At 51.3% G+C, this 13,718-nt stretch overlaps 1 protein-coding gene across 1 annotated transcript; it reads right to left on the bottom strand.

Moving 5' to 3' along the window:
• Nucleotides 1-1,233: 1,233 nt before the first annotated feature.
• Nucleotides 1,234-5,249, bottom strand: LOC130607129 (zona pellucida-binding protein 2-like). Its single transcript, XM_057423987.1, has 10 exons — nt 5,170-5,249; nt 4,973-5,032; nt 4,470-4,574; nt 3,919-4,062; nt 3,560-3,772; nt 3,232-3,332; nt 2,820-2,991; nt 2,396-2,578; nt 1,904-1,985; nt 1,234-1,498 (listed from the first exon to the last, which is right to left on the bottom strand). Exons 1-10 carry the CDS (start codon nt 5,246-5,248, stop codon nt 1,234-1,236), a joined length of 1,404 nt encoding a protein of 467 aa, XP_057279970.1. The 5' UTR covers nt 5,249.
• Between the last annotated feature and the right edge of the window lie 8,469 nt (nt 5,250-13,718).

Here is a 13,718-nt window from a genome sequence, read left to right as displayed (position 1 = left end):
GCTCTAGGCTATCACCCCTATTGAAGCTCAGCCCCTTCCCCACCAGCTCACACTTCAGAGACCCTAGAAACCATCAGTCCCATCACTGCCTTTTCCCTACCTTCATCTTGCTGATGCCAAAGCTGTGTTTAATCACCTCCTGCAATCCCACAGAGGAGCCTTGTGAGCTGCAGAAGTGCTATGAAGAGCAGATGAACCAGAGAGCTTTATAGCTAACCAGTGTTCCTCCCTGCATCTCCCATAATGTCCTTCCCTCAGACATCACATACACCTGGGCCCTGTTCTGCCTCTTCTCCACTTCCCTTGTCTCCCTCCTCTCCTCTCTAAGATTTTCCTGCCCAGGGACTGGCTGTTGTTGGACTGACTCGTCTGCTGGCAATGGGATGGATGAATCCCACCATTTCTTCCCTCATTTGGCCTCAGCAAATAGTTGCCAGCCCACGCTTTCTGCTAAGTTATACAGGACAAGCTTAATACCCTTGAAAGTACCATTCTGAACCCAAGACCGAGAGCTGGACCAATGCCCCTGCTCTCAACTTGCTCTCAACTTGCTTCTACCAAGAAGCAGAGCAAGCCCCTTTCTTTTGCTCGCACTTCGGATCCAGAACCCATTTCTGCTGAGCATCACCCACCGGTGCCTCCCGCACTGCGCTGCTGCCCTCTCCTGGCCTCTCCAACGGGGCTCAGCGCAGCTACAGCCATAGGTGCTGATGCGCTCTTTGAGGCCGAGAAGGTGGGACTCCTTCCCGCAGCCCCTGTCCCTCACAGGGCTCTGAAAGCCAAACTATTCGAGGCTGAGCTTTTTCCTACCCTGTCCTATATAGCCTCGACCTCAGCAAACGCTCTGCCTTCAGTTCTTCCTAGGAGCTGCTTCTTTATACAAAGTGGGATAAGGAATTGGAGTCATTCCCTAGCGCAAGACTGAATGGGAATGATGCTTTCCATACCTGAAGACAAACATGTGGTTCAACCTGCATGATAGGTCCCCTCCTTGTAACCCCCAAGTCCCTTTGTGTCTGGAGCATCCAGTGTTGCAGAGAGGTGCAACTAGAAGTAAAACTTCATTAGCCGAAGGAGTGGTTGTAGTCAGAGCCATTCGGGAAGATAAATATAGACAGGAGAAGAAGGGTATCCCTCTTATCCATTGCTGGAGATTTCAGGCAGTGTGAGGTGGTTTGGGACACAGAAATAATGGGCAGCAGTAGCTGGAGGGATGCTGTTCCTCAGGGAATCTCAGGTGTTCCTTCTTTCCTCTGGTGCCAGCACAGGAGTCTCATCAGTCACTGCAGCCAGGTTCAGGGACATGGCAGGGGATGGTGCTCCATCCCTCTGCTCCTTGTCGCTCCTGGTGTCACTGGCATCAAGGAGACCTTGGAGGCTCTGCTTGGGGCTCCTGAAGGAATCACTCGTCCTTTCCATCCTCATGGTGCTTCCTTTCATCTTGGAAGCTCTTGGAGACTGCAAATGGTAATCTTGATAGAACCAGTAACAAGAGCTTCTACAAAGACACAGAAGAGAAGCCCATAGTGAAAACCATTAACTTCATGGCAGGAACCAGCACCAGAGCCCTGCAGCCACTCAGCACCAGCCCTCAGGGCCAGGATTCCCCAGGGCCATACCCAACCAATCCCTAGGTGGCTGTGTGAGATGCTGCCAACATTACTACTTAGGGGGGCTACAAGGATGCTGGAGAGGGCCTCTCTAGTGTGAGGTGTCCCTGCTCATGGCAGGGGGTTGGAACTGGATGATCTTAAAGCCCTTTCCAACCCAAACCCTTCTATGATTCTATGATTATCCCAGCTGTTGAAGTCCTACACCCTCAGGTTTTCCTTCATCTCATGTTCCAAGGAGGAATATAGAGCTCCCAAAATGTCCCATGCTGGGAGATGCAGATCAGACTTACAGGATGAAGAGAACATTGAGGAATAGTAATGCTGGCAAGACAATAAGGAGCAGGGCTGGCATCTTGTGCACGATGGAGACAGCTGAGGGGAGAGAAATGGATGTGACAGTCTCAAATGAAGAAGTCCCACTGCTAAAGACCCTGGAGGTAATCCAAATGCTAATTGTCCCCAGCCCCAGAGAGAAGCAGGGATGTTGGGACCTACATTACTCCTAGCAGTGAGGTTCTCAGAGGCAAGCTGGGGACACCAAGAGGGAAATCAGTGCTCAGCATTGGCCTGGTGGAAGGGGCATTGAGGGAGCTGTGATTTCTTCAGGGGTGGTGATGGAAGAAACAAGAGCTACCTCTCTCCAAAGGCCCCCCCAGGGGCTGTAGAAGTTGCCATAGCCAACATAAGGCAGCTGCTCTGGGGTCCCACTGCACTGCCTGCCCTCTACTCAGAGTCCCCCAGTCCCCCCCATGCCCTGCTTCAGTAATGGATGATCAGTGTACCCTGCTCGGTCCTTTCCTTCTTGACACAGTCCTTCATGGAGCTGGCACCTGATGCCCCGGTGGTCATGCCATGCTTGCAGGGAGTGCAGAATGCCATCCCGTGGGTCACACTGTAGGTCCCAACAGGGCATGGGAAGCACTTGTTGCTCTTTGGAGGGCCGAACATCCCTGGTGGGCATACAACTGAGGAGAGGACATGTAGAAAGGCCCTTCTAAGCAACAGCATTGTGTTCAATGAAGAGTTAGGGAAAGGGAGCCCTGATGCTTAAGGGCTCAGAATCACAGGATGTCCACCACATTCCTTGGATTGGGTGGGCATGGGGGGAGCAGTAAGGACCTGGAAACAAGCTGTGCATGAGGAGGGGAAGAGACAAACAGCGGGAAAGAAAAGGGGGGACCAAAGGGCTGTGGACTCTCGGCTCACTGCAACAGTCAGGACATCTTTGGAGCTGCTTGGTCTGCCCATAGCCCGCTCTGCACTGCTCGATCCTTAGGAAGCCGACAAACTCGTTGGTGAAGTTGATGCTGGGGATACCAGGCCTAGTGATGAGGAAGGACTTGTGCTCCTTGAAGAACCTGGTAAGGGCGAGCTGGACCTGGGGAGGGCAGAGCAAGCGCAGCTCAGTAGGGCTCTAAGAGGGAAGCACAGAAAACATCCTCCCAGTGCATAGAGCTGTGCCGTGTGAGCCAGCAGGGGACAGGCACACACAGCAGCCTGAATGGGAGCTCATGGACACTGAGCAAACCCTCAGGGATGCTCCTCATCATTCCAGGGTCTGGAAATAGTGTCCTCATTGCACCCCCCCCCCCAGTGCCATCCTCCTTTCCCTCCTTACCTGTCTCAGGTTGTGCAGGACTGTTATGCGGTAGCAGTCTGTGACCATCTCCATGTCCTGGGAGTTGCAGTGTTCATCCCAATTGGGTCCAAAGAGGGACACTGGAGCATGGACAGACACAAGTGCAGCTCAGGCAGCCCCAGCTCCAGCAGGAGGTGAGTGAAGCCATTAAACTCTTCCAAGAGCCCCTAATGTCATTACAGCCCTGTGCTCCCTCCCTTTTTTCCCTCCAAGCACAAACCGAGATGCTTGAATTCCTCTCATTCCATCCCAGTGCCTTTGTTATCCCCTGGGGACTCTGCTGTGATGCTTGTGCCTGGGGGTCTACCTTCCAGCTGTACTTGGACAATGAATTCATCCGAAGGGCTGTTGAGCGAGGGGAAGCAGAAAGTTGCATTGAGCTGGAGTTTGCAGTGCTGCTCCATCTCCAGCTGCCTCAGCTTATCCTGCAGATCCTGCAGGAACCTTTTGGTCCACTCATCCTCACAGAACTTGCTATGGAAGAGCAGGACAGTGTCCAGGCCTCCGGGCACATGGTAGCCTGTGGGAGAAAACCCTGAGAGGTTTCTTCCCCCTTGCCAACAGCATCCTTGTCCAGAGAGCTGAGCACGGTCCCACCTCTCCCTTCATCCACCCTTCCTGCCCTTGTTGGGTTGCCCCCCATGCTTAGCACAGTGCAGGACTCACCAAGGATGCTGTAGTGGAATGTTTGGGACACAGGGATCCTGTACTTTGTGTAGGAGATGGTGCACGAGTACTTCCCGCTGTCGGCTGCTTGGAAGTGTTGGAAGAGGAGATGTCCCTTTTTGGTGACTGAGAGCAACCTGGGGACTAGTGCAGGAGACAGAGGGGTTGATGGTGATCACCAGCAGTTGGCTGTCCTGTGCTGAGTTGGCCCCGTTCCTGGTGGCTGTGCCATGCTCCCCTGGGCTGACCCAGATTTGGTCTCCATAAACTGAGACTCTTCAAAGACTCCCAAAAGCTGCTCTTCCCCCCCATTATTAAATTATTATTCCCCTCCTGTTGTTATAAATTATCAAGGGAGAGGGAAGAAAAAATTAAGCATGGAATTACCCCATAACCTTCCTGTAGTTCAGCCCATGCAATCCCATGAGACCCCGGTCTCCATGTGCCCCTCACAGGCTCCTTCCTTGAGGGGTTGTTTCCCCTCTTACCCCCCTCTTGCCTCACAGCAGCAGAACCCATCACTGCTGCTTGCTCCTGACTTAGGACCTTACCTGGCCGGTCCTGCCCCCAGTGGTAGGTGGGATTAGCCACCTCCATTTCAATAGGGCTGCAGGGCAGTGAGTACAGGCTGCTCTCCATGTGGATGAAGATAAAGCCTAGGCCAGAGAAAGGAAGATAAAAGCTGGGGACACATCTGAGGCATCTCAGGGCATTGCAAGGAGGAGGGTTGGGAAGCCACTGGAACAGGCTGGGGACCTGTGTGGTGTGCGGACGGACCCAGCCCCACTGGGGACCATCCTACAGGGATGAGGTTGGTTATGTGCTTTGGGAAGAGAAAATGCCAGGAGCTGTGGTGAGCAGAGCTGGCGGGGACCACTGAGGCACACTGGGGCATCTCTTGTGTTGGCTGTGACTGGAAAGCCCCATCCTCTGCCCAGGTCATCGGCAGAGCTGGCAGAGAGGACATGGTCCTGCCATCAACCAGGCTGGATGGGGACACTGCATCACCCAGGAAAGAGGAGTGCATGGATAAGGAAAGCTTTGTGGATCTCACCCCCTTGGTGTTCCCAGCTGGAGGTGAGTGGCAGGGCCCGAGGCAGGGACACTGTCCGTCCTAGGAGGAAAGCAAAGGGGCAGCTCTCAGGCTCAGCTTGGACAGCACTCACCTCATGCTGGTCTCCTCTCCAAGGCTCTTGTCAGCCCTCCAAGGAGTCAGAGCACAACACATCCACCTCCACAGTGATCTTTTACCTGAGGAGCTACAAAGCACCAAAGTCAGGATGCCCACAACCAAGACCTGGGGTCCCCCAGCGTCTGGAGCACAGAGCATCCTGCCCTGCTGTGCAGTGTGGAGCATCTTGTTACCATGGCGATGAGGAATCTGCTGCTTCTCCCTGTCCCCGTAGTGACGGCTCAGAGGCTGGGCAGGGGCACATCCTGCCCACCTTGGTCGTGCTCAGCAGGTCTGGGCTGTGTAGGAAACACGGCCCTTCTTCTGGGGACCTTCTGGGCACAATGAATTAGAATATGGTTGGGGACAGCCTAATTGAAGAGATACGGTAAGAGAGATGATAAGGAGGGACGAGGAGACACTTGTCCCAGGGCTTCTGGGTTTCATTAATGAAACCTTCATTAATGAAGGTTTCCTTTCAGTTTATGGTGTGGGGCTGTGTGTTCCCTCCTATCTGGTGCAGTGACTGAGTAAGGGCTGCAGCAGCAGGAGGAGGGAGACCCATCTTACATAGCAAAGAGTTTGGATCTCTGCTTGAACTGCAGAATTCAGGCTCACGTATGAAGCTGAACTTGGGTTATCCATAGTAAAGTGCCAGGAATACAGATTTACTTCCTTACCGTCTTAACAGCACTTGTTATTCATTTGCATAAGTTGGAGAGAGCACAGGCACTGCATCAGTAAGTGCATAGCAAGATCATTCCCTGTGTTGTTCCGACTAGGAATTAACCCTTCTCCCTCCAAGAGAGTGATGCGAGTTACACTCACATGCAAACTCCATTTATAGATAGGAATTGATAAGGAGTGTCTCTAGTTTCTGCATCCCTACATGGCTGGAAAAGAGGGATATAGAATTTGTGGGCATTTTGCATTAAGGAGGTTTAAGTTTTCCTTGGCTTGTATGAACCACAGGAATGCCCAGGGATGAAGTAGCATCCTATTGTGCTGTACACACACAGACCTGCTTTCTGTCTCTGGCACTGTCCCTCCCTGTTCCAAGCTGCAGATCTCATGGATATTCCACTTGTCCAACAAAACAGCCACCAGCTTCAGCACTGAATGAGAAGGTGTCCTGGTTCCCTGGGGTATCCCCAAGGGTATCCAAGGAATTCCTGCTACAAGAAGATCAAATGCAAGAGGACCATGGCTGGCTCCCAGCCATGAGATCCTGATCCCTCTGCGCTGCTTAGCACAAAGGGAATGTGCCCCTTTCTGCAGTGCTTGAGGGCCCATGGGAGCAGAGCTACATCTCTTGAGCTCATGATGCCTCCTGTAGAGATCCTTCGGGCTTTCACTGTCCCAGAGCAGCGGATTCTAGAGCTGGATCCAAGGAACACCACCTGGAATGTCACCATCACTGCTAGGTCTCTTCATTTCAGACAGGGACTGATGCTTCGGTGTCTATATTCCGCTCTAGGAGCAATTGCAGGCAGTCACCAAGTTGTGTTGGCAGCACAGGGAAAACCCCAGCCTTGGGACAGGCAGTGACATGCGGCTTCCCAAGGGAAAGCAGCACAGCTCTCTCTATACAATCAATGCAGAGAAGGGGAATCCGCCCTTCAGATCCTATCTGGAGCCAGCTGAACCTGACTCATTAGGAGGGAATTACTCCCTGATGGCTCTTCCTTTGATAAATACGGTAGTGGTGATAAATATTCAACATGGGCACCAAAGCAACAAGGCTGGCATTTATCTCTTGCCTTGTTTTCCTCTTTGAAGGGCCAAGGGTTGTTAATAAAGGCAGGAGCTGCACTGATAGCTGTCGTTTAATCACTCAGGATTAATCGTGGTGATGCAGGAAGTCAGGATCCAGCTCTCCCATGAGCTGTTTCCTATCTGTGGGCAATGCGGAGGGAGGAGCAGCACAAGGGTGGGATTACGGGCAGGGGACTATATGGGAAGCACAAGGGACAGTGTGTAAAAGCAGGCAGGAGCACGGAGGGAAGCGCTGCTCCTCTGTGTATGGAGCTTTGGGAAGTGGGTCTGAGGAGTTTAGGGGAGCAAGGGGCTGAGGGGGGCAGCAGGCTCAGCCTAAAGGCACCTGGAAAGGCTCAGTGTCTTCTGATACGAAGGCTGATGATGTCTCTATGGCAGAAGACATAGGGACATAAAGGAGAAACAGAGGAGGGAAACAGAGGTGGCCTCTGCTAGAGGGCGGTGAAATAGCAGGAGGAGGACAGCAGAGGGTAGCAAATGCCTGAGTTCTTGTCCTGGCCTCGCAGGGCTGGTGTGAGGCGCAGGCTGGATGCTGCAGCCTGGTACAGCCCCACAGCGCACATCTGGGCAGATCTGGTGTAAAAATAAACCAGGGAACAAGGCGCTTTGATAAGAGGGAGATGTTCTCAGCGCAAAGGCTTGTCTTGAAATACATTTCCTTTAGAAGCTTCCTGCTGAGATATCCCCAGTGACCCCTTCAGTGCCAGGGAGAAGGCAGCGCGATGCTTAGATTAGAATCAATGCAGGGTTTAACCAAGTGGAAAGAAACCTCTCTCTGTAGGGATTTCATTTCCCAGGAATGGCAGCATTGCATTTCGGTTGCTATTTGAGCAGATACTTCCTCACTTTTAAGCTCTGCTGTAGCACTGCGCCTGTGGATCTCAAGGATGGAGATCCCCTGTTCCCTTCTGTAGGTACCCTCCAAAGGCCACGTCTGGTCTCAGTGGTTCAGAAGGGAAGCAGGTTTCCTTCATGATACAGACACAGCCAGCCAAGTAGAACTCAGAAGTGCAGCAGCACTTTGCACTCACAGCTGAGGCCCTAAAGCCATCCTCTGTGCTTAAATCCCAGTTGGACCTGCTGGGATTTCACCTCTGGCATGTCAAGGTCTCCTGCTGCCCTTTGTGCACTTCAGCTTCCCCATTTAATGCAGGGGGATGATTGTAAATGCTCTAAGTGTCGTTAGCACCCCAGGGTAATTACTGGACAATGTGTCTCACCCCTTCCCTGGGGATGCAGGTGATCCAGGTCAGACTCAGCGCTTTGCTTTGCCCTTCAAGGGGCAGGGAGATGGCCCCAGCTACTGGCTCGTGTCATCACATCAAATAGGATCATCCAACTTCATGATGTGTCTTTAACACAGTAGGTGGGTTACAGATGGTAGTGGAGCATTTGGGAGCACACCTCTTGCATGCTCCTTGCATGACTACAGGTCTCTGCTTAGGTTTTGGCGTGTCAGGCACAAGGAGCAGGAGAGAAGTCACAAACTGAAGAACATGTTGGGGCTTATAGGGTCTATATTCCCTATTTGGACTAATTTCTTCCCATCCTGCTCCCCTTGCACAGGCCACACACTCCTCCAGCCATAGGATGCATGAAAAAGTGCCCTGGAAAAGGGCTTTCTGCCCCACTGGAAAAGAGGCAGCTTGAAACATCACCTGATGCAGGAAAAGAGCATTGTCCAGAGTTGATTTATCTGTCTCTTTACTGATTTACACACCACTTTTCACACCCATCTGTTGTGAACAACAGGACCAAGTATTAACAGTGAGAGTGAGGCAGTGATAGGATTGGGAACAGGTACTCAGGAGTATTTTCTGTGCACTTTTTGCTCTGACTTCAATCCATATTGCAGAGCTTTCAGTTCTGTTTTAAAGAAGGATACATCTCTTTTTCCTCTTGAACAAAGGCAGAGATTTTCCCCTTTGTTTTGTGGTTCTGAGTCATTCCCCATAATAGCAAATTGCTGGCAAAGTTGCAGTTATGGCTAAATGGTCACTTCAAATTTAAGTCTTTTTTTCCCAGAAGCTTTATACCTTTTTAAAGCAAACAATTGCTCTTCTGGGATGAAAACGTCTCCTTACTCGGTCTCATTCTGATATCCAAATATCCTGGAACACTGGGAGAAGAATTGCTCTGAATCTCTGCCATAGCTGATAGCACCTTCTCCTTTCTGGCTGTTTTCCTCTATTCTGATGGCTGTCATAGTTCCTCAATTTGAGTTGTAATTAGGGGTAATTTAGCATCTCTCTGAAAGCGAGAGCAAACAGAAATGCAGTGGTTGGCAAACAGGGTGGGCTGCTGGATCTGTGGACTGGGTTATTTGCTCTATCCCTGCTCCGCTTCAGATGAGCGCCATCAGGAATGTGACGCAGCACTGAGACACAGGAGAGCATCTTTTAAGGTGCAGGAACCGTGGGGCAGCCCAAGGACATCCAGCTGGAGGTGGGCAGGGGTCACACATGGACTTCCATAGCCCAGAGATGAGCAGCCTCTGCTTCCCTAGGAGGGAGCTGCGGGGTAGTTCTGGGAGCAGTCTGACCTCTGCCCATCTCAGCAGCGTTGCAGTGAAGTTTCCTTCCTTCTGTTGCTGGCAGCAAAAGCAAAGGCATCTTCTCCTCTGCTGCCTGCTGCAGACACATCGGTCAAGAGCTGAGGCTCCTCTTTCCCTCCCTTTGGATGGTGAAGCTTTTCCTCTACAAAGATCTCTTCACATCTGGCCCTGCTCAGCCTTTGCCAGCATTCACGCCTGCGCCAGGACACTTACAGTCCTTGAGCTGTTCAGGGAAAGCCTTTAGGTATATATTCTGGCTCCTGACAGGCATCTTGCCAAGCTCCTCTGGGAACTGCTGCCTTTCCGCTGCCTTTCCTTCGCCTTTCCTGCTTCTTTCCATCCATCCTGCTGATAACATGGTGCAGAGGCCCACGGTGCTGGACTTCTGTTGTCCTCAAGCACTTGGTGATGGAGCTGGTTGGAGTCAGTGACAGTGTTGTGATAACTGTGCCCCAGGGACATGACAAGGGGCAGCCTGTGTGCAGAGGCTGTGCATCCAATATCCTTTCTTTCAGGGGTCAAACATGTGCGGGGAAACAAATCCCGGTTGCCTGGCAGGGCCATCCCATAGCCTGTTGGTGTAGGAATGTGTAGCTGTGGTTGATGGAAGGCATCGTGGGACCGCTGGGGACATGGAGCTAATCATTTCCTCCCTGACACTTGCAGTTATATGAGGAAATATAGTGGAATGCAGAGGTGGGGAGGCAGGAGAGATCTGTCTGAGCTCGTGCAGGATTGCTCCCTGGAGGGAACTCACTCAGGTCTTGGGTGTAATTCCGAACATCCCAAATGATGGAGTTTCTCACTCTTCCGCATTCAGGAGGTTAATTTCACAGGCTAGTATGTTTCCTCACTGCTCAGCCTGCATCAACCCACCTCTGTTTTCACACAAGCAGCTCAGCCATGCTGCCTTTGAACTGTCTTCCACCATAAATATTTCCTTGGCAGCAACATCCCTCAATGTCTGGAGATCGCCAGTGGCAGCTGAGCCATCACAAAGCCAGCCAGATCTGCCTCGTGGCTCCCTCCTAGAGATACTCTCTGCTCTCAAAGTTAAGCCTTAAGCTCCCTCCACTGTGTCAGTAACTGAGACCGAAACTCTCGTGGTCCTGTTGCTGGTGTCTGTTCATTGTCCCCCAGGAAGAAGGAATCCAATCACCTAACACTCATTCCTCCTCTACGCAATGGTTGAATAAGACACTGTGGCCATAGTAGAAACCATGGCACATTGCAGCAATGGACTTATTCCCAGGCTGGATGGAAAACAGGCAACTAGTTTGGATGTTCAAAGTGGGTTAATGCTCCAAATTGGGATGAAAAAGCAGAACTTTGCTCAAATTGGGAAGGAAAAAAGTAAAGCAAATGAAATCAGGCCAAAAAGTTCAGTGATTCATGACATCTCTTTTTGCCTTGGACCATTGCATCTAAATATTGATTTTATTTTACCATCATTAGCCATTAGTGCCCAAACAGCTTTTGAAGCAGAACATTGGCTTTTCATCTCAAAGCAGCTGAAAACCAATACTTGGATGATTTTAAAGCTTTGCCAAATGTATCCTTGAGGTAAGAGATGCATGGAGGAGCCATACGCTCCTGTGAAAAGCTTCTATTTAGTGAGAGAAACCTCACTCACTGGAGGAGCAGGTTTCCTCTGGAGCCATTGAGATGAATCACTCCTGCCTGCAGTTCTGTGTCCAGCTCTGGAGCCCTCAGTACAGGAAAGTCATGGACCTGTTGGAGAGGGGATCAGTCCCAGTGGGCATCTGAACTCTATGTGCCATGGCATTTCTCTGGGGTTGCAGCAGGAGTGCTGCTCATTTTCTTGCTATTTCATTGTCAGCTGAAGGGATGCTTGTTACTGATGCTCAGGAAAGCATAAAGTGCAGGAAAACCCGGGGGAATTGTTCAGTGAATCAAAGCAAAGCAGGAAAGAAAGCCAAGCCCAGACACCCAGGGCAGAATGGTTTGGTTTCCAGCCTCTCTCTACTCAGTGGCTGTGATCATAGAACCATTAGGATTGGAAGGGACTCCTGGAGATCATCCAGTCCAACCCCTGCCAAGGCAGGGCCACCCAGAGCAGGGCACACAGGAACGTGTTCATGGTGGGGTTTGAGTGTGTCCAGAGAGGGAAACTCCACAGCCCCCCTGGACAGCCTGTGCCAGGGCTCTGCCCCCTCAATGGAAAGAAGTTCTTCCTCATGCTGAGGTGAAACTTGCTGTGGTTTAGTTTATGGCCACTGCTCCTTGTCCTGTTGCTGGGCACCACTGAGAAGAGTCTGGCACCATGCTCCTGGTACCTCCTTTGAGCTGTTGATCTGCATTGATGGGATCCTCTCTCAGTCTCTCTTCTCTAGACTGAACAGGCCCATGATGTCTGTCTCAAGGGGTGTGCTGAGAACTGGACAAGCAGCCTGGCCCTTGGGGCCTTTCTTCCATGGTGATGTTTGGAACCAGATCCTGGGCATGGTTCTTCTGCTGCAGCTTCTCCCTGGCAGAGAATACCTCAGAATTCTTGTCAGGAGTTTTCAGATGACCAACTCCAACGCTGTTCAACCCACAGAGGTACTCCTACATGTTACACCTTACAAGGGAGTATTGGTTCTTTGTGATGAACACGGAGCAGGGAATGTCTGCCTCCTGATACAAGCCTGTGATGTATTGCATGAAGCCATCACTGCCAGGACCAGTTCAGGCTTCCATCTGATGACAGCAAAAGAGGATGAGTTCAGTTTCACCTTTGAAGTTGCTTATCCAATGGATGCTCATCTCTTTATCTTCTGTGACAACTAAATCACAATGCCTGGAACCAAAGCACTTCTGTTCATAACACTTATGGACCCATTGCTCTCCCCTACCTGATGAGCTCTCATAGGGACAGGTGAGTGGCAACAGATCCACAGCGTGCTGGATCCCATCTGTGTCTTGTTGCACAGCCCTGGTTGGATGATCTTCCATGGCTGGTTCCTCATGGGGAGGCTTGCCAGCCCAGGCCAGCATGGATTTAAAAGACTGATTTTTGCCTCTGGAAAAGGAAAAATTGCTGCTAGTCTGCATGGAATGGGGTTCATCTAGCCCATGCTGCAGCCACAGTCAACCTGGTGCCCCCAAACCCCTCTGCTGTCAGAACAGATCCAGTTAATGGAGCCCTGTCATCCCTCCACCCCAATAACCACCTAAAAGAGGTCAGAAGAGCTCAGAAGTGCTATGGACGTGTTGTAAAGGGATCCTCAGGATGTGCAGTCCCTGATAACGTTGAGGACCAGGCACATGGTATCTCCTTACATCACCTTCATTTTGCTACAGGAAGTGCTCTGTACCAAAAGCGGTGCTTGCCATGATCATCTCTGTTCACAGAGCAGAGCCAGCCCTCAGGGTCGAGCAGCACAAATAAATCCAAGTCCTGTGCTGGAGAAGAGCCCAGCGCCAGCCGTCTGCCAGCACATCCCTCTCTGTGTGACATTTGCTCGCTTGGCATTAACTCCCCATGTGCTTTGAAAGCCCTTCCCTGCCCGTTGTGGAGGAGTTCTGCAATGAGACATCCCCAATCTCATTCAGTTTTGTTTGTGGAGCTCTCATTTTAATTGCTGCAGCCTGTGAGCATCGTCAGGCCCATTGCCGGGGGCTCGTGGGTGGCAGGTTGGTTGTACACGGGGTATTTATAGCTTCTAGGCACCCAGGGAATGGTAAAACTGGCAGCTGATCCAGATCCCAGTGGGATGGGGGGCACATTCCTGCAGGGAGATTTTCTCCCTGGAGAATAGTGGTAGAAAAGAACAAAGAAATCCTCTTCATGGAGGATTTTTTTTGCTGAAAAAGGCAAGTTTAAGTAACCTTAAGCAGTAAGTTTGCACTGAAAACACATCCTCAGTGCAAGCACTGGTGATGGAGCAGCAGGACTCTGGGCCTGATACAGGCTCATCCCCAATGCCAGGAGTCCGTAGAGGAAAATAACCTGTAAAATCCTCCTTCTTATGTCTGTTGTTGCTGAGATGAGCTATAGGGAACACCACCCCCTCCAGAAGGGCTGGTCGTACCGAACAAAGCAGTTGTTGCTTGCTAAGGGCACCCAGGGCACTATAAACCCACCTGCATCACTGCTGTGTGGGACCATGAGCCATGCTCACACCTAGCAGCCCCCTTTGCTTTCCAAGCTGTGCTCATGTCTCTGCCCTCCCTGGAGCTGAAGTTAGGTCTCAGGTCATTTTTAGCCCATTGTTGTAACCTCTTCCTGTCAATAACTGAATCATCTTCAGTTTGGGAGGCAGGGAAAACCTCCTCAGGCAGCCTGCTTGTAGTGTG

Source organism: Pezoporus wallicus, unplaced genomic scaffold (assembly GCF_028554395.1).
Source record: "Pezoporus wallicus isolate ANWC-B61680 ecotype Strahan unplaced genomic scaffold, APGP_CSIRO_Pwel_v1 contig_8251, whole genome shotgun sequence".
NCBI classification, from domain to species: Eukaryota; Metazoa; Chordata; class Aves; order Psittaciformes; family Psittacidae; genus Pezoporus; species Pezoporus wallicus.
Note: the sequence above shows the minus strand (reverse complement) of the source record. Positions and strands in the feature narration are given on the sequence as shown.

Bases quoted from the DNA above. Each gene is read 5' to 3' on its own strand.
- LOC130607129 (XM_057423987.1), bottom strand. From the start codon at position 5,248: ATGCTCTGTGCTCCAGACGCTGGGGGACCCCAGGTCTTGGTTGTGGGC. The intron at 5,033-5,169 runs GTAAAAGATCAC...CTTTCCTCCTAG, and splicing joins GGTGCTTTGTAGCTCCTCAG to GACGGACAGTGTCCCTGCCT. The intron at 3,773-3,918 runs GTGAGTCCTGCA...TTTCTCCCACAG, and splicing joins ATTCCACTACAGCATCCTTG to GCTACCATGTGCCCGGAGGC.